This window comes from Equus przewalskii, chromosome 1 (assembly GCF_037783145.1).
Source record: "Equus przewalskii isolate Varuska chromosome 1, EquPr2, whole genome shotgun sequence".
NCBI lineage: Eukaryota > Metazoa > Chordata > Mammalia > Perissodactyla > Equidae > Equus > Equus przewalskii.
Window position 1 is genome coordinate 173,746,465 of NC_091831.1, and position 25,108 is coordinate 173,771,572.

Below are 25,108 nucleotides of genomic sequence, written 5' to 3' on the forward strand. Positions count from 1 at the left end.
GTGCAGCAGCCATCACTGTCTGAAGGTCCTGGAAGTTAGCTGCAAGGAGAGAAGGGCAACAGCTGCCCTACACTGATCCACCAGTTAAGTTCCTACTCTGGCAATTGGATGGGCCTGGCTTACCAACATTTCCAACTTCTTCTAAACCTCTCCTTCAGACTCTTCCATTCCCAGCTCCTCCCACCATTGTATAAGGAATTATTGCTGTAATAATCCCCTTAGTCCATAATACTAATAGAGGTTCTATTTCCCTGATTAAATCCTGGCTACAGATAGAAAAACAACATTTCCCACTAGGATGCAGATTACATAAAGCAGATTTCCTTTTTTTTTTTGTCTTTTTGCTCACTGCTATGACCTTAGAACAGTGCCTGGCGTATACTAACTGGTCAATACAGTTTAGTTGAATAAATGTATAAGTAATATGAAGAGATTTGAGGAGAAGGTGGTGATACAGTTTTGAAAATGTTGAGCTGGATATGCATTTAGACCACCTAAGCCAAGGTGTCTGGGAGGTAGCTGGTACCCAGGAAAGGCTCTAGTAGGGATGCAGATATGTGAGTCATCAGCCTGAAGGCAAAGTTGCAGCTGTGATGATGCATGAACTTGCTCTTGGAGAGTGGACAGAGTGAGAAGATAGTTCTACCCCAGAGAACATCAACTTAAGTGACATGCAGAGAGGTAAGAGGAAAATTGACAAGGAAACAAAGGTGGCAGAAATCATTAAGGAGAGAATACTGACATTGCCATATGCAGGTGGAAAGTCTGTGATATAAGGTCCGAAATGCTTTCATTATACTAAAAAAGAGAACAGTGATGACCTTAACAAGAGCAGTTTGATGATGGAAATTGAGGTAGGAGCTAATTGTATTGTTCCTTCTAGAGGATTGACCCTGAGTGGAAGGAAGGAGACAGATGATAAATAATGGAGCAGAGAGGGTCAATGGAGGTTTTTTAACAACAACAAAAAAAAAGGTGAGAAGGACCACGTTTAAAAAGCGTATGTGCTTGTGTGTGGGGGGGGGTGTATAATTGATATTGCGCCTAATGGAACAGAGATAACTGAACTGAAATCTGTTATTTACTAGCTGTGAGATGCTGGGCAAGTTATAAAAAAAAAAATCTTTCTATGCCTCCGTTTCCTCATATGTTAAATGGAGGTATTATTGCCCCTGACTCAAATGCTTATGAAAATTAAACAAGATTTAATTTAATTAAACAAAAATTAATACAATTGAATAAGGTAAAATCCTTGGCACGGTGCCAAATATCTGAGAGCAATTAACATTAGCAGATGAGATACTTGCTGACGCTAAGGAGAAAGAGGAAGAGGAAGGCAAAGTCTGTAGAAGAGGGAAGGGGGATAATTTATGAAGGGTGTTCCCCGGGAAAACTGGAGGGCAAGCAATTCCAAGCAAAGCGTGGGGGACTTTACCTTAGAAAGGAATATGTTTTCCACCAAGATGAGAGGGAAGCAAAGAAAGACGAGTTTGGCTGCTAACAAGCTTTGGGAGCAGAGTGGATCGAAGTGAGGGAGTTTCTGCCTTATGGGTGAACTCTATTTTTTCTGCGAAATAAGAGCAGAGGTCCAACCACTGAGAGTGAGGGAGAGACAGACCGAAGCGGGGGACCTGAATGGCTCTGATTTGAAGTAGCAGTTGTAGAGAGTAGGAAAAAGGACTGTGTAGGGATAGATCAAAGGCTGGTCAGGCAGGGTCATGCACCCAATTTGAGATGAAAAGTGATTTTTAGCAGTGACAATTCCATGGTATTGTGGAATTTCTCTACCTGCCACTCAGCAGTGTGAGCTTAGACATGGAGAACAGGCCAGTGTGTTGGTCAGGGGTTGGGATTTTGCTGGGCAATTGCAGAAGATGAACAGGGAAGCAGGAAAGCTGAGAGGACACACAAGAAAGAATCTGAAGTGATGAATCCTGAGCCTAGTGAAGTAGGAAAAGCTGAAGTTATGAGGAGCTGAAGTTTGGGAGTTCTGAAGACTGAAGAACATGTCGGGCGGGACAAGGAAATGAGCTATTTGGAAGAGCAGATGCTCGTGTTTAGGGCATGGATTTTTCTGAAGTTGGTGAGAGATTTCCCCTGCCATTCCTGGTGCTTCCTTTCTTCCAGGATTGTGCCAAGCTCCAAGGGTATTTCTCAGCAGTGCTGAAGTTCTGGAGACTCTTCTGGACATTGGTCATTTGTCTACATCAGTCGCAGCTCAACCATCCACGGGCCAGCTTTCAGGGTCCACCCCTCTGCTGCTCCCGCCCCTGGTTCAGGTGCAGGACTCCTGGGAGAGACTGGGCGTCCTCGCTCTAAACTCGAGCCTCCTCGCTGCAGTGCGTGACCGATGAACTTCCAGGCGCTGCCATCTTCGTGGAGCTTTGCCAGGGAGCAAAGCCCAGATGTCCTCTATCCTGGAACCCACAAACCTCTCGCTCGCCCCAGCCTCGTCATGTCTCCAGGGAGCTCTTTTTATTTGGGAGGAATATTTCTTCTCAAACCATATTTCCTCAGTGAGCATAGGCTTTATAGAATAAAAGCCAGGAAGCCAGTCACATACCACACTGAGGCAAGAACCAAATGTTTTGTTGCCTACTGAGCTGAGGAAATAAAGGATAAAACATTAGTTCAAATCTAATTATATATATATATACAGTATCTTAAAGAATATGCTTCGTTTGTTTGGTTTGTATATTGTACTGTAAGGGAAAAATGATATATACATCAGAAAGATATATATATACATATATATATATCACTTGAGAGTATGAAAAAGTCCATTTATTGGCAGAAATGACTGACTGATTTATATAGAAAATCACCCTTGACAATGGCAGAAAGGGAAGTTGCTGTGCTAGCCCCAGTGGTCTTTTTATCCTGTTTCTCAATTCTAGAAAAAAAAACACACATAAAACTGCAGATGCTCTGTCGCGCATTAATTAGGAACACCTCCCTGCGATAGTGGAGGTCCATCAAATTGCATCTCAAATCCTATTGCAGGACCCTTTCTAGAGATTATCTCCTTTTAAAATTTTGCCGGAGTTGTTTTTTTTTTAAAGATTGGCACCTGAGCTAACAACTGTTGCCAATCTTCTTTTTTTTTCTGCTTTTTCTCCCCAAATCCTCCCAGTACATAGTTGTATATTTTATAGCTGTGGGTCTTTCTAGTTGTGGCATGCAGGACGCTTCCTCAGCATGGCCTGATGAGCGATGCCATGTTGGCGCACAGGATCCGAACTGGCGAAACCCTGGGCCACCAAAGCAGAGCTCGCTGACTTAACCACTCAGCCCCGGGGCCGGCCCCTCCCCTGGAGTTTTGATGGTGTCAGGTTTTTACTGCTTGATAGGGACAGGTGATTTGATGGCCCACAGCAGTGTTAGTTATTCAAAGATTTCTACAGTAATGTGATAGCTTCCCAAATAAAAGTCGTCTCAAAAATATCCCTTATGTACATTTTTTATTTCTTCTTTCATCATTCTTACAGAGAATTGCAGTGTTATTCTGTCTCAAAGCCAGGAAGCCAGTCACATGCCAAAGCCGAGGCAAGAACCAAATGTTTTCTTGCCTGCTGAGCTGGGGGAATAAAGGGATAAAACATTAATTCAAATCTAAAAAAAAAAAAACACAGTATCTTAAAGAATATGATTGATTTGCTTAGTTTGTATATTGTACTGTGTGGGAAAAACAATATATGTATCAGAAAGATATACGTATATAGGTGTATATATATATATATATTGCTTAGAGTATGCCCCAAGGAACCAAATCAAGGCGTTATGCATCAGCAGAAACCAGGAATTATCGACAGTGTACAAAGTGGCACTGGCCTGAGATTAGTCTGTCATCTGATTCTTCCTCTGGAGACACAAGGTCTCATCTCATCCACACCCAGACACACTCAGTCACACGCGCATTCTCTGACAAGACTGAGCAATATTTCCTCCGTTCTCCCTAGCCACTCAGTCCTGGTTTTAATATAGCTGGAATATCTCGGGTAGCTTTAACAAGATGTAAACCTTATCATGAAGGCTTAGTTCAAAATTTAAGTTGTTTCAGCTGTCAACCGAAAGACAACTGTATCAAATTGAAAACTTTTCTCTGCTGAAGTTCTCAATGTTAAAATCTCCCCCTGGTGGATTTTAAGAGCATGTGTTTTCACAAATAGAATTGGATAGAATTTTCCAAGAAAATAAATAGATGCTAATATTTTGCAGGTATGAAAATCAGATCTTTTCATCTCTAAGTTTAGAGGGGAAAACATTGTAATTACCTAAACACTTACCACCAAAAACAAAAAATTCTAACACTAAAGTAGAATCGTTTTGGTTTACTTTAGTCTCATGCACAGTGCGAGTATTGTTTTACGATTCTTTCTCTTATGTGACTACCCTCTAGTGAATTAAGGCATCTTTAGGGACTAAAAATGCTAATTTCCCACTTAATTGTTTAGTGAAGAGAGGCATCGTGTTTCAATTAGGAAAGAGTGTGCCCCCCTCTAATGCAGCTGGCATCTGTATATTCTCATCCTTATTACAGCTGTCAGTCAAATCAATGAAGGCCTAAGTGCAAAGCCCGGGACCACTTGAAATGTGCATGCACTTGCCCTAGGGAAGAGGAATTTATTTTTTAAAATTGATTTTGATTCAGCAGCAATCCTTCTCTTTCCTGGGAATACATTTTGGCTGTAACTTCGCGGAGTGAGTACAAATTTCAGAGCAGCTCTTCATCCTTCCCCCTCTACCTAGGGACTCTGCTGACCCACGCTTGCTTGAGGTGGGGCAAAAGCGAGGCGGGACAACAAGACGGGAACAAAGCTGAAACACTACACAGAACTATGCACGCCAGAGAAGGTGTTAGACTGCCCGCAGCGCTGGTCATCACCTGTGCAGGACTGAGAAACGGTGCTCAGCAGTTCATGGAAAACTCATTTCGTCGGCGCCGATATACCAATGGCCCAATGGTCTTCAATTCTTTGCAATAATATTTTATTAAGGCTAAATTTTTTCAGAACATATAATTCTAAATTTCTAATGGGGGGCAAATGGGTTACTCTTAAATGATTAGGCAACGTAAGTGAAGGAGAATGCTGAAGTAATTGTTGGATTCACTGAGGAAAACATAAATCACAAAAACGACAAGTTTGCTGTTTGTGTAATTTCTTGACATCAAAACCACCCTTTAATTGAGTGAGTTCAGTGAGAGAGAAGACCACAGCAGCATGGATGGTGCTTAAGAGCACAGGCCTTGGGCTAGAGTACCAGCCAAATCCGAGCTTTGACTTTTTTCAGCTGTGTGACTTTAGCACGTTATTTAACTTCTCTGTGCCTTGGTTTCTTCCCCTGCAAAATGAGGGCAGTAAGTAGAAGCTTTCTCATAGTGTGCTTGGCAGGGTGAAAGATGGCAGAACTCTAAGAGGAAAGTCTTAGCACACAGGGACTCCAGAGCTTCTTCGTTCACTTTCAGACATTAACAGCCTCGTTTTCAGACATTATAAAAAGTGATGTTTTCTCAATTGAAACTTTAATTTCCTATTCAATATAAAGCTCCTTGTCGCTGCATGGGCTCCAGCCTAACCCACGCTTAGATCCTACAGAAGGGAAGAGGGAATGGTTGGATTCTTGACTGTTTCTTCACACTAATTTCCCACTTCTCCTTCACTCCTTTCTCTGCCTCTGGCTCCGGCAGGGGAAGGGAAGAGTGTTAAACAGACAGAAAAGTTCTTCCTCAACTCTTGTAGTTATAATCGTGCACTGGTGTCCTCCGGGAGGGGCTCTTTCTCTTGTGGAGTTCTTTGGAGGGCTCTCCAGCATTGCCCCCACTCCTTACTCGAGTGCTCCCACTGTGCCCTTTGCTGGCCTGCCCGATGTCCACTGCCAGCTGGCCATGTTCCCCACTCAGCTCCTCCTCTGGCACACAAACTTCCCGCTCAGGTCATCTCACTGTGTCAGGCAGAGTGGGTATGTCGAGGAGCTCCCCGCTCTCTGCCTGCTGTGGGGTTCACTCCAGCTCATGGGAAACATAGCTTCTGCTCCACTCTCACTGGGAGACAGCTTTCTCCACCCGTAGACTTTTCTCTTCACTCTGTCATCCAGGTCCAGCCGCTCTCTTGCTCACCTTTAAATTTTCCAAGTAAGAATCAGGCACCAATCTCTGTGACTTACCAAGGCCAGGGGACACCTGACAAGCTGTCCAAGTGGTTTTATAGAAGCCCCCACGCTTTACTGATGGGGTAAGAACCCGCCTTCCATGGGAGGAAAAGTGCAAGGCACTCTGAAAACCCTCCCTAAGGAAACAGTCTCTATCCTCCCCTTATGTACAGACTGCAGGCGGGCAATGGCCTGAGGGGTGGACTAGCACCCCTCTTTAGAATGTGGGTACATTGTCCAACTACAGTTACCAGCTTGGGAGCTCAGGGGTCTGGTTGGAAACTGAGACAAAAAGAAAAGTTATAGCAAACTCAGAGGGTGCCTGTGTCCCATTCAAACAGTTGGGTTGAGTCCATGAATACAGGAGTACCTTCAATCCTCAGCATGTGAACAGACTGGATGGACTTTGGTACGATGCTAATAGAACTGATTAACATTTTAGAGTTATTTTAGCTGAATGTACAACATGTACTAAATGCTAGTATTAAGTTCCTGAGCGAGAGGCAAAAACGAATTTCTGAAGTTTCTTTGATTCAAAAATGTTACATTGTAATCCATACTTTAGAAATTAGTTTATATAGCTAAATGCTTATATAGAGCTTACCACATGCCAGAACCTGTTCTAATCACTTTGAAAATATGTAATCCTTTCAACAACCCTATCAGGTAGATGCTCTATTATCTTCACTTTATGAAAGAGGAAACTGAGGCACAGGCGGGTCAAATAACATGCACAAGGTTAAGTACATGGAAAATATGTGAGTTAAACCCAAAAGTTTGTCATTAGACAACTACACCATGTAAACAACATCCCGTGCTTTACATTACCATAGTACCATGGCAGTTCCAAGAGGTGAGCACAGCACAGCGGACGCCAGCACACCGGGGAGCCCACTTGGCCATGGGGCTGGAGGGACCACCTGGAAGACAACAGACTGCTCCAGCTCCTGTCTCAGTTCCTTCTACCACCTTCTGCTGGGTACATTTTGTTTGCTATTTAATTTGCACCATAATATGTTAATTTCTAGAATAAATTTATTAGAATTTTTCTGAAAGTAAACATAATTAAGGAGGAAATAAATCAGTGAATGCTCCACTTAACAGACCAGGTAGGCACTTTATGGCCAGGAATCTTTTCTTAAATTAAAAAAAAAGCTTTTATCATTTTTACAGTATTTAAAAAGCAGTATGCACTCATGGCTGAAAAAGTAGAAAATGTCTATATACAAAAGAAAGACGAAAGCATCCATAATCCAACTGCCTCATGATACCCACTGGTAACGTCTTAGTAACCATCCTTTCCGCCCCATGCGTATATATGCTCTTTTGCGGGGGTGGGGGGGGGGGTATGCGTGGGTGGGTAGGCGCATATGCACCCATTTAATGGGTTCATATAATTTTGAAATAGACTTTTCACACTTAGCAATGTTTTGAATGTCTTTCCATGTCAATAAAAATTCATCGGTGACATCATTTTTAGTGTTTAATTACTATTATATTGTATTAAATACAAGATAATGTATTTACTGCCTCCTTTGCCCAATCCAGTTTTTCACTGTTAAGGTGTAACAGGCCATTGTTTACTGGCACTTTTGCGGCCCAGATGTCACACAAGCCAACCACACTTCCGTAACACCTTCTCCCACCTATCCTCCAAGGGCCTGAACCCCATTTTGTGCTGTTACTTGTTTGCATCAACTGTTATTTACATAATATTTTTCTTTTTGCCTAGAGGAGGAGCCAAATTTTATTATGGAATGGGGAAGGGCCAAGGGGACAGGCAGCAAAGGATACAGTGGCTGGTGCAGCATCTTTTCTCCACCTTCTCAGTGGCCTGGGTCGAACATCTGTGCTGAAAGTTCTCCCAAAGACCCAGCTGTTTCGTTTGGTTGGCTTACCTTGACCGTTATAAATCTAGCTTAGCATCTGTTCAATAAAATATGTCCCGTCATACTGCCGTCATTATGATCTGACCGGATTTGAATTCAGACTCCAGCATTCCTCACCAGCTCTGCACTGGAATTGGCCCCACCGGCAGCTCATCCACTTCGACTTGCACCCCCGGCTCTGTCCTGCCCTGTGAGCAGCCTCCCGCACAGGAGCATGGATACCCCGGCCCCCATGGCCAAGCTCGTGCCTCATCTGCCTCATCCTCCTGCAAACAGTCACCTCTCAGGTACCCGCTCAGCCTTGAGGTGTCTGCACCTGCCAGAAGTGGGCTTGGGGCCCCTGAGCAGGGCGTGACAGGGTCTATGCTCTCTAGAAGGTACTGATTAAAAATGAATTGTTAATTATTTACAACTGAGTCTTTATTAATTCCCATGTGAATTTTGCACTACCACCAATGAGAGAAACATGATAATTGAAAACCAGATTTTTTTTAAACCCAGAATTGTTGTAGGAGACAACTGCATATAAAGTGTGATTATGGAAGTTAACCCCAAGCCCATTTGTCCTACCACGTGCCTGAAGTGGTCCCTTCCCACCCAAGCGTCTTCCCCAACTAGCCTTCCTTCTGCCCTCTAGTTCCTACCGTCAAATGTACTCATATGCACACATTTCTGCTCTGAAGCAGCTCCTTGATTTTGTTTGTTTTTTGAATCTTGGCATTGGGAACACCAGCAGCCTGTTAGCACCCATTCTCCTGGACAAGCTTAGGGGCTCCCATGCTCTTCTCTGACACATAGTCCAGAGCAGGCACGGTCTTGCCTCACTGCTCAAGAAGAACAGCAGTTTTTCCCAATTCGCTGAGAAAAAGAAGGAGTGCCTTGTTAAAGGTTTCTCCGTTTTAGGTTTGGCTCTGTCACACGTTGACCTCCTGGCTTTTCTCTTCCTTGTGTGTGAACTGAGGCCAGTGTCTCACGGAGCACAGCCCCCAGGAGGACCTCGCTGAGGCTTACTCTGCAAAGGTTACTGCTTACTGAATCTGCTTTCCTAGGGCCCGGAAATCTCAACGGAAACAAGCAGTGGGTCCACCGGGTTCAAAGAGCCATCTGGATGAGATCTAAAGATGTTCTCTAAATTATTATGAGTTTAGGAAGAAAAAAAAAGAGCGGGATGCTGGGGTGTAGCTTAAGGGTGGCCGGCCCTACCTCAGCAGCATCCCTGGGGCAGAATCACAGATGCTGCTGGAAGAAGCCTCCCCAGGCCTGGGCTCCGCGTCTTCGCGCCAGTCAGGGCTGCTCAAGCACCAGCTCCGTCCCTCCCCTTTCCATCTAACCCAGGCCCAACACGCCCACCTCCCAGCGCTCTCTGGCCCCACATCCCTACCTCCTTCTTAGAACTTACCACTAACTGTAGTTACAGTACCACGTGCCTCGTTCGCTCTTTCTGACCCATTAGAATTTCACAGGAAACTAGTGAATCTTGGCCACTGTGCCTCCAGCGCCTAGAAAAGTGCCCAACACCCAGAGGGTCCTCAATAAATATTTGGTAAATTAATGAATAGATCATTCTTTTTTTATTAAAACCAAGAATTATTCGTACAGAGCGGAATTCTGCTATTAATTTTCAGGTCCTTTTCACTAAGAAATGGGGGCAAAAATATGACCACGTACAGTACAGCTACAGAATTATCTATTCTACTATAGTCTGAATTTTACTTCCATGAAGAATTCTTTAAAAAATAATAGGCTATAGTACTCAGAAACCAATGCTTTGGTTAATTGTGTAAAAAGTGAAATTTTGGCTCAGCCAGGCAGTCAACAAAGAATGGTGACTTCCTAATCAGGCCAGGTGGTCCCACCTGGCCTGTGCTATCGTCTTACTTCCCTCATCTGACAGGAACGGGTTAGGCTGTCACACAGGCTGCTTCCGCAAGGACAAGGTAAAAGACCATTTTGTGCTGCGTAGAGAAAAACGAAGAGAGGCAAGGCCTAGTGCTGGTCAGCGTGAGGCAGCCTGCCCTCAGGAGGAGAGAGTGACAGGCGACCCAGGCATTCCCTTCCTGGACCGCTCTCAGTGGTCCCAAGCCCAGAGCTCACAGACATCACCCCCTTCTTCCTACTCCCAGCAGAAGTCAATGATGAGTCCAACACAGAACCACACTGGCCAATTCTACCTTAAATGTGCAAAGAAGAAAAGATGGATACTGTAAGTTGCTTCATGTCATCTAAACAAAGCAGTGTTGCGGCCGATGGAGCACGTAGCTAGGCTCCTGCCTCGACATCCTTAAAATGCGCACAAAGTGGCTGGATCAGGATGGCAGGTGTTATGATGGCTACAGGGATTTAAACCGTTCTCTAATTACATGTCTTTTTGTTTTTAATCAAAAATAAAAGTTTGTATATCTTAAAAATAAAAGATGGCCACATAGCTTTCATCTACCCAACTGGCTTTCCTTCCCACACTCAGCCCTTTGTGATCTCTGGACTGTCCCTTAGCTGGTGAAGCTGACTGACAGCTGCAACCCTCTCCAGAGGAACAGCCCTTTCTCAAGGAATGGGTGATTTGCTGTAAGTGTTTAAACTCTGCTCAAAACCAAACATCAATAGAGGCATCAAAAAAAAAAAAAACCCAAAAACATGGTTTTGTGACTTTGAAAGTATTTTTCGTAGTTTCCGCTTAAAAAAAAAGCCAAAAAAAGATTTTGACAAAATTGTTTGAAACTAATGTAATCGGTCTTGAGATCCTTGACTTACGGAGAGCACATTATAGAAAACTGTATCGCTGGTAAGGATTATTCAAATAATACAGGTAACACGGGGCTAGTTTTGTTCTATTTTTGTTTATCGATCCATAATAATGAACACTTTCCTGTGTGGGTCAAATTCTTGTTTTTAGAAATATTATTTAGCAGTAGAGAATCTATAGGGGAAAATGTGAGTGGTTGCACCCTGTGTGTCTTTCTTGAAAGCACAAAAAAGACTGTGCTGTGCTCTTTCAGAGAAGAGACAATAGCGGTGGGCTAGGGCAAGTTTCCTGAGATCAGTGATAAAGTAAGCCACGGGCTACCAGGGACACCGTGAGGTCACGGGGCATCCCTGGGGTACGAGGTCCAGGATTGTCCTCAGCCTTATAGCTCCCTTTGTACTCTGGCAACTTTCTTATTAGACTGTCATAATTTTATCTGCCTCGTGGCAGACGGTCCTTAAGTGACACTTGACTCTGCTGTGGGACATATTGTGTGGTGCTCGCCCCTTATACCCAGCTTGGGCCCATCTGCCCAGACCAGTGTTTGTAAACACAGTGCTGATGATGATGACGGTGCAGAGTGTGTTCCAGGAAGTGTTCCCTTTACTCGCTGGCCCCAACCAGCCCCTTACCACTGGCACGGGGCAGAGGAGCTCATTGGAGGATCACCACAGGCTCCAAGTGGAAAAACCACATTAGTAACGATTGTGACAGAAGCAGAGTCTGAGCTCCTGATAATTATTATTCCATCAAACCAACTGACTCAGGATTGCAATTAAAAAGAAATGATCTTCCACGTATAATGGCTTTCACACTGCATGATACTATTTAAATAACCATCATTAGCTACTAAAGTATGTACTACCCATTTTCCAGAGCCCTTCCTCTGCCAAGAAATCTAAGACCAAGAATGATCAATGAATGAGTCATCAGCATGATAATTGTTGATATAGGACACGCAAATTGAAATGATTTGACATGATTTAAATGAGTAAGAAATTATTATAGATGGCGATGTGACATGGATGTTAAAGCTTTTCTTTTAAGAGGCTCAAAGTTCATTTCTTTGCATCTACGTCTTATGGGTTAGAAGAAAAGAAGGTACTATCTATGGGATGCCTTGGAAAAATAAAACAAGGAGGTGTTGGTCCAGGAACTGTGCTGTGTGCTGGGGATATGGAGATAAATAAAATATAGCCTCTGTTCTCAACCAACTTACTGATTTAGGAAGGGTGACAGACAAGTATACAAAAAAGTCACAGCACAGTGTGATAAATACAGTACTCAGAGTGCGCACCTTACGTGATAGCACAGGCGAGTGGAGCTTGTCAGAGGGCATTGAGATGGGGGAAGAAAATAAGCCTACTTAAGAACCAGCAACTTGTGGGCCCGCCCAGTGGTGCAGTGGTTAATTTTGCACGTTCTGCTTTGGCTGCCCGGGGTTCGCCGGTTCGGATCCCGGGTGGGGAGGTGGCACCACTTGGCATACCATGCTGTGGTAGGCGTCCCACATAGAAAGTAGAGGAAGATGGGCACAGATGTGAGCTCAGGGCCAGTCTTCCTCAGCAAAAAGAGGAGGATTGGCAGCAGATGTTAGCCCAGGGCTAATCTTCCTCAAAAAAAAAAAAAAAAAAAAAAGAATAAGCAACTTCCTAAATGAGGACTTTTCATTCTCCCCTTCTTGGAAGCCATCTTTTTTCTTCTGTCCTATCACAGAGGCATAGGAAAGATAGTTACCAAAGAAGGGAGGACTGGAGGGCCAGTAACTGTCATGGAGATAACAAACTTATCCTGAGGTTTTCCAAGGATTTGGATACATGAATTAAAAAAAAAAAAGAAAAGGTTTTAAATAAGACATGGAGATTGTGGAGTCCTGACTCATGGGCCTTGTTCTTTACACATTATCACACTCCCATGCCTACACTAGGGTTCCTATTTCATAAGGAAATGTTTACATTAAACTGGGGTCTGAGGGGAAGGCAGGTTCCTACCTGGGCTCGTGCTCTGAACATAATTTAACAGCAGCTGCAACCCCATCACACGTTGTTGAGCCCAGAAATGCCGGCTTTTGCTCAACTGTTTCTGTCTGTACACGGAGTAGCCCACAGGTACCATGTTAAGAAATACACAACTGCATGGCTCCTGTCTACCACACCCTCTCCTTTTACTGAAGTAAAATTTACGTGACATAAAATTCATGATTTTAACAATTTTTAAAATGTTCAATTCAGTGGCTTTTGGTACATTCATAGTGCTGTGCAGCCACTTCCATTGTCTAATTCCAGAACTTTCTCATAACCCGAAAAAGAAACTCCATTCCCATTAGACAGTCATTCCCCATTCCCTCTATGCTCGACCCCTCCCCTGCCAACCCCTACTCTGCTGATAATTATCTCTGTGGATCTGCCTTTTCCGGATATTTCATATAAATGGAATCACGCAACACGTGCCCTTTGTGTCTGGCTTCTTTCACTTTGCATAATGTTTTCACGGTTCATCTACAGTGTGGCGTGTATCCATACTTCATTCCTTTTTGTGGGTGAATAATCTATTTGAGAGGATAGACCACATTTTGTTTATCCATTCATCAGTTGATGGATATTTGACTTGTTTGACTTTTTGGATATTACGAATAGTGCTGCTATGAACATTCGTGCACAAGTTTTTGTTGAAACACCTGTTCTCAGTTTTGGGGGGTAAATACCCCGGAGTGGAATTGCCAGGTCACATGGAAGTTCTATGTTTAACTTTTTGAGGCATCGTCAAACATTCCGAGGCTGCTGCATCGTTTTTCACTCCCACCAGCAACATAGAAGGCTTCCAATTTCTCCACATGCTTGCCAACATTTGTTGTTTTCCTTTTTTAAAAAACTATTATAGCCACTCTAGTGGGTGTAACGTGGTATCTCATTGTCAATCTCTTTTTATGGATAAATAATTCCTCATAGAAACCACTTCAGAAACAAAAAAAAGCATGCTCATGTCAGAGCTAACGTTTTCTTCTTTTGTAGATGAGGCGACCACTACACTGGTAGATTTCCCTAAGATGGGCTGCAAAGAGGAACTCAGGAGATTCCGGACAACAGAGCTGAGCTTTACCGGCTCCCATCACCCACTCCCTGCAGCAAGCAGGATCCACGTCAAGTTGTCTAAAGGATGCCTATTGAAATGTCAGCCCCCCTGTGGAATAGCCAGGTGTCTTTAGTCAGTGACTGGCAAAAAGGCATCTGAACCATTTTGAGGCTTGGCTAGTAAAAAGCATCTCCAAGAAAAAAAGCCTTTTTTTTTTTTATGAACATTCATTTTTTTTCTCCACACGTGCTGTACTTTTAAGGAAAATGAAATACAACTAGCCATGAATTCCACCTCCCACTTTAGATGAAGTAATTTGTTCAGATAAAGCAATGGATTACACAGCTTGGGCCTTATGAAATTTCAAATTCCTTCCTAGCACATTTCTCATCAATAATTCAGTGTCCATTACACATATTCCTGTGAGATTCTGTCATGGTGTATGTAATCTCTGATTGCTATAATCAACACACTACAAAAGTTATTCTTTTCCTTTCAAAAGCACTTAGTTTTGAGAATTAAAACACATATACGCACATGATTACTCAGATAAAGCAAGAGGGCAATAGGATTTTTTTTTTTCAGTTTCTGCATCCATTTCTGCCTTCTGGGCTGTCTGGTACAAATAACCTCAGTGAGGAGTTTAGTTTCTCTTGAAGTTTGCCTCTCCGCAGTGTAAACTGTAGTGACGGGAAGAGAAGCTGAGACATCGCACAGTGGGTGCCGCCTAGTTGGGAGGAAACAGGAACTAACTAGAAACTGGAGACAAAGCTAAAGCTTGAAAGAGGCCCAGCTCTGGTCTGCTTCGGGGAGGTCTTCCTGGGAACCCGCATGTTCCAGATAAAGACTTGAAGGGATCTTGAAAAGGACCGGGGGAACTGATGGAGTGATCCTTCGTTGGACTGGAAAACCCAAGGGAGCCTAGACTAGGGACCCTGAGGAGTCGGGGAGGTCCTTAAAAATCATGGTAATCGACCATCCGTTCTTTTTTTACACAGAAACCGTTCAATTCCTAAATGAAGTGAAGAAACTTTAGGAGTGTCTACATCGATTTCTGTGTCTTAAAGATTTAGGGCACGTGAACTAGAGCTGGGTCACACGTGCAGGGGCCTCAGCAAAGGCTGAAAGCCTGGTATTTCACGGAAGGACTCGAAGGTGGTCCTGCTGTTCCTGGAGACAGGTCTGGCCAGCTGTAAGGCCAGCCCTCCGTGGGTTTAGAGGAGTTGGCATCTCGGCTCGCCCAGGCCTTCACACTCGCCTCCCCCCGGGACCCGCCAACTCTCCCGGGTACAAAGTACAGCAGGGACGCGGGCGGGGCCTTTCCAGGCGGCGCAGCCGTGTCCTCCTCCCGTGAACACCTAGATGGATTTCCAATACCGCGCCGGGCACGGTGGGGAGGGCGCCCAGGCTCCTTCCGCGCTCCCAGCCGCGCGTCCGCCTTTCTGCAGTCGATATTCCTCCGGGAGACGCAGGGGGCTCTGGGCCCGACAAGCTTTATTAAGAGATTCGCAATGGTTTACTCAGGCCCTTGAACGCTCCCGCCCGAGAAGAGCTGCCCGCGGCGTGGTAACGCAGAAGCCCCTCCTGCGCGGCTGTGGTCTTTCCTCCTAACGCTCGCGGCTTAGGGTCAGTTTGCGTGACTCCAAGAGTAGCTGCGTGGGCGCCCGTGCGGGGTCCGGCCCCAAGAAAGGAGTTGGACCCTGCAAAGAACGTCACCGCGCTACCAGACCGCCCGGGCACTTTGCACGCGCCATCTACGCGTCGGTCTGGAGGTAGCGTGCCCTGGGTAAGGAGGACCGGGAGCTTCCGCGGCGGGTCTGAGGGGCACGGCCGGCAGGGACAGAGGCGGGAGGTTTAGGGCCCGGGACGATTGGACCAGAGCGGAGTTGGGGTCCCTTAGGGCAGGGCAGCAACTGAGGGAAACTGAGATGAACTCCAGACATCTGTGCCTGGGGTCTGCTTCATTCTTTGCTTTGGATAAGAGCCGGGTGGGATGGGACGGGATCCAGATCTTTGGTTCCCACCCATCCTCCAGGAAGGCGGAGAAACGCCCCGGGTCCCCCTGAGCGGCGGGTAAAGGGTGCTGCAGGGGAACCCCGGAAACAGCTGCTCGGGTTGATCCTAGCGCAGGACTGGGAAGGAAAAACATTGGGCGAGGGGTGATAAAGCACCCATATCGCCTTCCTCCCTCTTTTTCTCCCCCCCCCCCTCCCTTTTCGTAGCTGCTGACGTGCTGGTGGTACCTATTAATCATTCACCAGCCCAGGACCGCGCTAGTTAATGGCTGTGCCGCGCGGGGCTCCAGCCTCCCAGCCTCCCCTCTCCACGCTCGCGTGTGCCCAGGCGCCCCGGAGCGGCAAGCGGCTGGGCGCAGGCAGCCTCTGGGCGATGCGCCCCGCCGGTGTGGGTTGGAGCCGCGCTCCCTGCAGCCGCTGCGCGCTCCCCCGAAGCACCCGGCGGCAGTGAGGTGCGAGCCGGCAGCCGGGGTGCCAAGTGAGGGCGCAAGCAGCGGGGGCGCGAAGAGAGCACCCCAGCCTCATCGGCCCCCATCAGCCGAGATGTTCCCCAATGGCACCGCCTCCTCTCCCTCCTCTCCTAGCCCCAGCCCGGGCAGCTGCGGCGAAGGAGGCGGCAGCAGGGGCCCCGGGGCCGGAGCTGCGGACGGCATGGAGGAACCGGGGCGGAATGCGTCCCAGAACGGGACCTTGAGCGAGGGCCAGGGCAGCGCCATCCTCATCTCTTTCATCTACTCCGTGGTGTGCCTGGTGGGGCTGTGTGGGAACTCCATGGTCATCTACGTGATCCTGCGCTACGCCAAGATGAAGACGGCCACCAACATCTACATCCTCAACCTGGCCATCGCCGATGAGCTGCTCATGCTCAGCGTGCCCTTCCTGGTCACCTCCACGTTGCTTCGCCACTGGCCCTTCGGCGCGTTGCTCTGCCGCCTTGTGCTCAGCGTGGACGCAGTCAACATGTTCACCAGCATCTACTGTCTGACTGTGCTTAGCGTGGACCGCTACGTGGCCGTGGTGCACCCCATCAAGGCAGCGCGCTACCGCCGGCCCACCGTGGCCAAGGTGGTGAATCTGGGCGTGTGGGTGCTATCGCTACTTGTCATCCTGCCCATTGTGGTCTTCTCGCGCACCGCGGCCAACAGTGATGGCACGGTGGCCTGCAACATGCTCATGCCGGAGCCTGCCCAGCGCTGGCTGGTGGGCTTCGTGTTGTACACATTTCTCATGGGCTTCCTGCTGCCAGTCGGGGCCATCTGCCTGTGCTACGTGCTCATCATCGCCAAAATGCGCATGGTGGCCCTCAAGGCCGGCTGGCAGCAGCGCAAGCGCTCGGAGCGCAAGATCACCCTGATGGTGATGATGGTGGTGATGGTGTTTGTCATCTGTTGGATGCCTTTCTATGTCGTACAGCTGGTCAACGTGTTCGCAGAGCAGGACGACGCCACGGTGAGCCAGCTGTCGGTGATCCTCGGCTACGCCAACAGCTGCGCCAACCCCATCCTCTACGGCTTCCTTTCGGACAACTTCAAGCGCTCTTTCCAGCGCATCCTGTGTCTCAGCTGGATGGACAACGCTGTGGAGGAGCCGGTCGACTACTATGCCACGGCCCTCAAGAGCCGCGCCTACAGCGTGGAGGACTTCCAGCCGGAGAACCTGGAGTCTGGAGGCGTCTTCCGTAATGGCACCTGCACATCGCGGATCACCACGCTCTGAGCCTGGGCCTTCCAGGGGCCCTGCGCCAAGGGAGGGGGAAGATGAAGGGAAAGGGAGACCGGGTGCGAGAGGTGAAAGTATCCGGTGCCTCAGGGTGCTGTGGGGCTGGGACACTGTGCGCTCTGGGTGGAGAGACCTGGGAAAGGCGCGCAACAAAGGTGGAACTGGGCACTTTGCTTATACACTGGGAAGCCTTGAGGGCCCCTTTCTCTTCTGTCTCCTGCTTTCGCTCCTCCCTCTACTGCGCTTGCCCTTCTGCACCCCTCCGTGCTCCCCACTCTGTAACTTCGATCTTTCCTTCCGCGGGTCCCGCCGGTGCAGATCAGGAACTCATCAACGTCGCCAACTCAGTCTGACCTTCAGCTTCTCCAGCAGTAATTTCTGTTTAAGCTGAGCCACGGTTACCGCCACGGGTTTCCCTCGGGGTGAGTCCCCGGCTTCCCCTTAGCCTCGCCCTGCCCTGCCCCGCCCCTCGCCTTGTTCTGCCTGGTGCCCCTAGCGGAGTCTGGAGAACCAGCGCTCTCCCTCTGCTCAGCCCTACTTGAAGGGAAGTCGGACTTGAGAAAGAACGAGGCAGCTGGTCTTTTCTCCTCCTCGGTGAAGCGCCCTTGCCCGACCCTCTCCAGCACTCCCGCTCCACCCAGAGCCGAGCGAGTGGCTTAGAAAAATCACTCCCGCGCTTCGAACGCCAGGCATTCTGCAGCCCCCATTCAAATCTCCCTTTGGAGCTAAAGGAGCTGAGAACAAGCGACCGAGGGGTTTCTAGAAGATTCTGGGGTTTGGGTGGGAAGGGGTTGCAATGGAAGCCACCCTCCCAGGGGGTCACAACCGGCGCTTTTGGTTTCAAAGACCAAGCGCCGGGCGCTCCCGGGACAGCGGTCTGCGCGCGGCCGGGCGGGGCGGGGCGCGCTTTCCCGGCGGCAGCAGCGTGGCCGCGGACACCCCGGGCTTTCTCCCTCGCCGAGGCTTCCGGGGTGCAGATCTGAGAGTGACGACAGACTCGGTTTCCTGCTCCGGTTTACCTAGAAGACGCGGCACTCGGGCAGGGACCTCGGGGGGCGCTTTCGGGTCCCCGGCCAATCCCGACCGCGTCGCCGCCGCCCGCAGGCTGGAGAGCGCGGCCTGCCGGGCGCCTAAGGGGAGCTGCCTTTCCAGCGGTGCCTACTAAGTTATTTTCTCGTTTAACATATTTATTTATTTATTTGTGGTGTTTGGACACGCGTTTCTGCTTTTCTTTCCGCTACTCGGCTAGCCCAGGGCCTTTCTTCAGGACACTGGGGGTGGGGGTGGAGGTGGCGTGCGGGGAGGCTCTCTCCCCGACGCCCCCTCAAAACCTCGCCTCTTTGGTGGGCCATCTTTTCTTCTCCTTTCCTCCAGCCTTTCTAGTTTGGCTTGGGTCCAGTGAAGTTTGGAGAGTTTTTCATACTTTTCTTATGTAGTCCCTTGTTTGTCATAATAAATAAATAAGGTGGGATTGCCTCCTCCCCTGCAGAGTGGACAGTCCCGAACTCCTAGCTTTCAGCATCACCGTATTATACATATTTGTTTATCGTGCTCTGTTGTCATGAGTCCCTGAAATAATTGCCAAATGCAGCCACTGACAGGGACGGGTGCGAGGCTGGCTTTCAGAACACTTTCAGGTTTTCAAATAAAGGGTTCAAGCAGCCCTCAAACCCGGAAGTGAGAAATCTGATTCAGACAGACTTTAATCAGTGCTGAGGATGTCCCTGCTTATGCCCCTGCTCCCTCTAGGTTCCAGCATAGGTGATTCTAACGTATGATCTAGTTACCATCGTCACTTCTTTTGAGGACGTTGAAAGTAGAGTAATTTGTGTCTATGTTTAATCTTACCAACTACATTGGAAGCCTGAGCTGGGCAAGGACCAATAATTTGACTTCGTATTTTCTGTCTTGCTTTGTATACTGGCTTGTACACAGTAGGCACAAAATACATGCGCGTTGGCTGATTATTTAAGTAAACCAGAGTGTATTACAATCATTGGGAGACACTAACTCTGGGGTTCTCAGGTTCTCTCGCTGACATGATACGCAATGGTTGAAATCACTATGGAAAAAGATATTTCGTGTCTATTTGCTTCAAGAACATTGTGCTTTCCTGAAAGCAGTAACCAAGAGTTAAAATGTCCCTAATGTTTTGTTTAATGAACACATATGCTTTTGGTCATAAATCACAAAGTTTAGATCTGTCCCTTAATAATAATATATATTATTATTCCTTTGCAAAATAGATTTTTAATGGTTAAGAACAGTGAAATTTACAAATTAAAATCACCCTCATAAGAGGAGACAAGTCTAGTGCTTTTAACCTGTTACCATTGTAATATTAACTAAATAAACAAATGTATTATGTTGTTGCACGTTGTCTGACTTTGCCATTTGACTTTCAATGGATTGCTTGAAAATACACACACGATGTCTTGCTTTATGTTTCATTTAGATTTTAAGAAGCAAGGTTTCAGGTTACCTTTGGAAATTTTGCCAAGATTGAGATTATACTTTATTTTTTTAAAAAGAGAAGTCTGTTAGTTCAGAGTCGGAGAAAAAAAAACACTTTGACCCTGTATGAATAGGAAGCAGTGCCTCTGGTTGCACTCTCTGTGGTTTGCTGTTGTCACCAAACTAACTAGATAACATCTCAATCTCTCACAGATTAAATTACTGTCTGCCCTCATTTATGACCTCAGACTTCGTTGTGGGAGCTAAGTAATTGCTGATTTACATCCCAGAGGAAGATAATGGAAGGGAAGGGAAAAAAAAGCGATGTGGGGGAGATTGCCTAAAAGTGTTCCAGAGGGCAATGGATAAAAGAAATAGAAAAATCAGATTTCAGCATAAAAGAACAAAGACATTATTTTATGCTTTCTTCAAGGAGGGCCGGTTCCATCCCTGAAAGAATTTAAGAAGGCATTAGAGGAGTTTTTTTGGTTTTTGTTTAACAGAATACCTTTTAGAGCAGTTTCATTTTCACAGCAAAATGAGTGGAAAGGAATATTTTCCAAGAAGACAACAGGAGTGATTCCAGAACAAAGTGGAGGATGGGGGTTTCAAATGCCTGCACATGCCCTGTAGCTCTAGGCTTTAAAGTTATATACATTAAAAAAAAAAAAAAGTTCTATACGTTATCTCAATATGGCTAAGGATAGCTGGACTTTTGTCTTTTTTTTCTTTGATTATTTTTAAAAGCTGTAGCAACATGGCAAATTGAACTCATAACTTAGATGTGCAGAGAAAACATAATTTGTTATTTTGGTTTTAATTTGAACATTATTCCAAGCCTATTCTGCCTGGTTAGCCGGAAGGAAAAATTAAATAAATGTTCAAACATCCAATTGGGCTGATAATTTACATATGTAGCCATTTTCAGAAAATTTCATTTAAATAAGTCAGACAGTCTCTTGGCTAACCTCCTCTTCCTCTTTCGTCATCCCTAAAATTGTTGAGAGTCAATATTGGGAAGAAGCTTTATGCATCCTAGTGGAGGAGAGGATGAGGTGGGGTCCTTGGGAAAGGGGCCCTCTCTGTCCCTTGCTCTCTGGTGCCAGGCCGGTTATCCATCTGGATGCTTCAGAGTTTCAATTTGTTGAAATCTGCAGCTTCTGGAGCCTCTTAGCTTGGTGAAGGCTGCATCTCAGCTCCTGTGGGCTGCAGCCCTCTCATAGCCTTCCCAGCCCTTATACAGCCAGGTGCTCTACCCCAGCCTCCACCCACCCTGCCCCAGGCTGCCCACGGTGAGCCTCTTAGCTCAGCTGCTAGAAGGAATCTCCGTGGCTCTAAACAGGTGACTCTCAGGATCTCCTCTGTCTGGTATCTTTTTCCTGTGGCTTTGTCTCAGGTCTTTTGCATCTCTCCCTACCTTTGTCCACCTCACTTCTCAGGAACATTCCACACGCCCACATCCTCTTTACACTAAAGGGAAAATATTGGAGTTGAGTCTTTCAGTCTTAGCCTTTGATGTGCTGAAGCAGGAAAAAAGGATTTAGCTAATCTTTGTGACGCCCCCCCATTCCCACCTCCTCACTGGATTGCCAAGCCTTTGTGCACTGCCTACAAGATGAGACAAGCCCTGCCCTGTCCTAAGGTGCTGAGCCTCTCTCAGGGTGAGAGACGACAATGAAACTGATTTAAGCGGGAAGTTGCAATGTACCAGTTTCATGTCTGTGCACTATAATCTCTCTTACAGGTGACTTCTGTGTTCCCGGGGTGGACTTTCCCAGGCCATCTTCGCAATCCCCCAAAAAGGACCATGTTTGGAAACCTTTGATGCCTCATCCAATTTAACCCTGACTGTTGTACAAAATGCTGAATGTATGGTTTTGGCTGAGAAAAAAAGCAAGGAATTCAACTGGAGAATATTATGGAAGAAGCATTTTTTAAAAAATTGTGATACATTTCCAACTTATTTTAAACAAATCATAGAGAAGTCATATTTATATCAGTCTTCTAAAAAACATTTTCGTAGCAGGGTTGTCTTTTGCAGAATTTGTTCACTCCCTTCCTTGTTCCAATGTACCGCTTCAGAGAGGTTAGGTACTCTCAACTGAGATGATTCAGAGACCTTCACATAATCCTTACAATGGTGTGGGCTTAAAACATAAAGTATTGCAAAATCTATGCTGCTTGTTTGTTGCGCCATACACCTTTGAGCTAATGAGAACTTCTTCCACATATTCAGCTGGATATCTGGCTTTTCATTCAACACGTTCAGTTTGTTGGCTTTAAAAGAAGGCAAACAGGTTCAACATTGTGACTTGGGTTTCCGAGGGGAAGGCAGGTACAGAAATAATGTTGTAAGTGATCATTTATTATTTTGTTAAATATCTGGAGACAGCATATTATAGTAAATACACTCATGAAAGGACTGTGTTAAGACAATCAGATACAGTCCAGCTTCTGATTTCAGCTATAAATAAAAGGAAGGTGTTTCTACAATGATTGACATAGCTGAGGAGGCCTCTGAACCGAAGTAACCAATTCAAAGTAAAATACCAAAATACCTGCTCGGCAAATGTTGGGTAGAGTAGAGCATCATTTAAAAAGGAGACATAATCTTTAGAAAGTCTTTTGGTAAAATGTTCACTTTGATGATGAACTCAATTATTGTCAAAACATATATTAAAACTCAATTTTAGCAGCCAAAAGCTGGAAATATTACACTCATTTAAGACAGACTACAGGCATGCTACCAAAATTCTTTGGAATAATAATGATCTTAAAACTCTAAAAACAAATGTGTCTTAAGCCAGATTGATTCGAGTCTCCAATTTTGAGATGTGTAAAGGGAAACAAGAAGTAGGAAATGCCATCAGCTAACATATTATATGTCTGCAGTCAGTTCAGCGCGACACACTTTCTCATTGTCTATGTGCACAGAGACGAAGACCTCAAGTACTTGCGGCTTTAAAAACTTAAGAAAGACTTACTATGTATTAGGGTCCACCTGGAGGAGGACACGGTATGGAGACACTGTAGGATATCATGTATAGAAATAGCTCTGACTTTCACAATAATAATACCTGTGTCAAAAGACAACTAATACTCCACTTGAATTTCAAGAGAGAGAGAGAGAAATCTAAGACACGATAGACAAGCAGGAAAATATTTCACAATAGCATGTGAACTTACATGACTGTTCTGGGAAAGGCTGTCCAAATATTGATGGACAATAGCTCTCACTGTGTTCTTTCTGTCTCTAACACCCTTGAACAATTTGTTAATCTAGCTAATATTATTGGCAGTGGCAAAATGTCTATTCGAGGTCAATAATTAAATTAAACACTCTCCTCATGTCCAATGAGCCACCGTAACTAGCAAATCAAGCAGATGTCTTTTTTCAAAAGACTCTCAAGTCTCCCCACGTATAAACTCTGGGGGATCTGAACTTACACACACACACCCTAATTAATTAAACAAAAAGGAACTTCTCAGGTAATAATTGTGGAAATAAAACTTGAAGACTCCGTTTTCCCTCTAAGTTCCTGTTTCCCACCCTTCTCCCGCAGCTTGGGACCCTTTGCTTTCTGACTTTTCCCACTTCTCCCAACAGAGTTCTCAGAAACGGATTGCCTCTGATTTGTGGTCTACATCGCTGACAAAGCTTCAGGTGTTATCTTCCAGAAGCAAAGCTTTTTAATAAGGACACAGCATCACAACAGCAGGCAGCACCATCCTTGAAATCATGTCTTTTTCTGAGGCAAATATTTCTTAACAAGTGGTCCATGAGCCCCGCATCAGAATCACCCAAGAACTTAGAAAGGCATATTCTCTATGCTCCGCCACAGAGATTTTGATTCATTAGGTCTGGGGTGGGTTTTGGCGTTTCTAAAGTGCACTGAGGTTTGAGAACTAAGGCTCTAAGTGTTAAGAGCCTGGAGTTGGCCATCAGCAGACATGGCTCTGCTTTATTCAGGGTGTGATACTGGGCAAGTTAATCTCCATGATGCACATTTTGCTCAGTGAGGTCAGGATAATAATACCTCCTTTATAGGGCTATTGCAGCGAGACAGTGTATGTCAAATGCCAAATCAGTCAGTGCTCTTTCAGCTGTGAGTGAAGGAAAATGTAATTAGCTCGTATAACTGAAAAGTCTTGAGGAAGAGCTGGCTTTAGGGTCTAGTTGACCCATAACTCAGGTCGACCTTTGCTTCAGTCTCCTTTTCTCAGCTCTGACTTTTGCCTTGTTGGCTCCACTTTCAGATTGGCTATTCCTTTGTAATTACAAGACAGGTGCAGAAACAGAAACGTGACATTTTTCCAGGTTCAAATTTTAGAGGAAAGAGTAAAAATGATCCTCTCTAATTGGATTGTCTGAGATCTTTTATCTGCTGGGAGCCATCCCTCCATGGATCTCTCGCCCTCCATACATCTTGCTGTTTGCCAGTCCCATGAGTCCCTGACTGCTCTTTACCTGGATTATTTCTCAAGGCTGTGTTTGCAGCAAGCAATCTTGAGCAATCAGGTACTATCTGTTTCAAGGACAGAGAAGGCTTGATTACTGCTTGCTATAAAGTGGTGGTTTCCCCAAGATCAGCATCCCTCAGCTGTGAAAAAGACCCACTGCTGCACAGCATCCACCTGGGCTCAACTGCATCATCCCCATGGGAATCTGGGGCAAAAGGAACTAATGCAAATCATGTTGCTTACTGGCTGTAGGATAGGTAATAAAGCCCTTTGTCTCTGATCAGAAATCTTGTGCTTCTGCCAGCATCTATGAAGCAGCAGCAGACTAACTTATTAGCTTGTAAGTAAAGTAAAGTAAAATCAAATTCCAGACCTTGACAGTGTCTTCCCCTGAAGCTATCAGCAAGGCCTGGGGAGATACACTCTACCCCTGGACTGGGCATGTCAACTCCACCCAGAAGTGGGAGTTGTGGTAGGGTGGATCCCAAGAAGAAAAATGAGAGACAGTTACCCAAAGTGTATAATGAATGGTATGTTATGTGGCAAAAATAAAAATAGATAAGAATCATCTAAAATCATCTACAACTGCCTCGCACAGATCCAGG

General features: G+C 45.9%; 1 protein-coding gene across 2 annotated transcripts; it reads left to right on the forward strand.

The window, feature by feature from the left end:
• Positions 1-14,608: 14,608 nt before the first annotated feature.
• SSTR1 (somatostatin receptor 1) lies at positions 14,609-19,963 on the forward strand. Of its 2 annotated transcripts, none has more exons than XM_070629326.1 (2): positions 14,609-15,640; positions 16,454-19,963. In XM_070629326.1, the coding sequence occupies exon 2, from the start codon at positions 16,521-16,523 to the stop codon at positions 17,583-17,585; it is 1,065 nt and encodes a 354-aa protein (XP_070485427.1). In that variant the 5' UTR covers positions 14,609-15,640; positions 16,454-16,520; the 3' UTR covers positions 17,586-19,963. The 2 variants fall into 2 exon arrangements, with proteins under 2 accessions (XP_070485427.1, XP_008519472.2); XM_008521250.2 differs by having other exon boundaries at positions 15,111-15,640; positions 16,077-19,963.
• Positions 19,964-25,108: the final 5,145 nt, after the last annotated feature.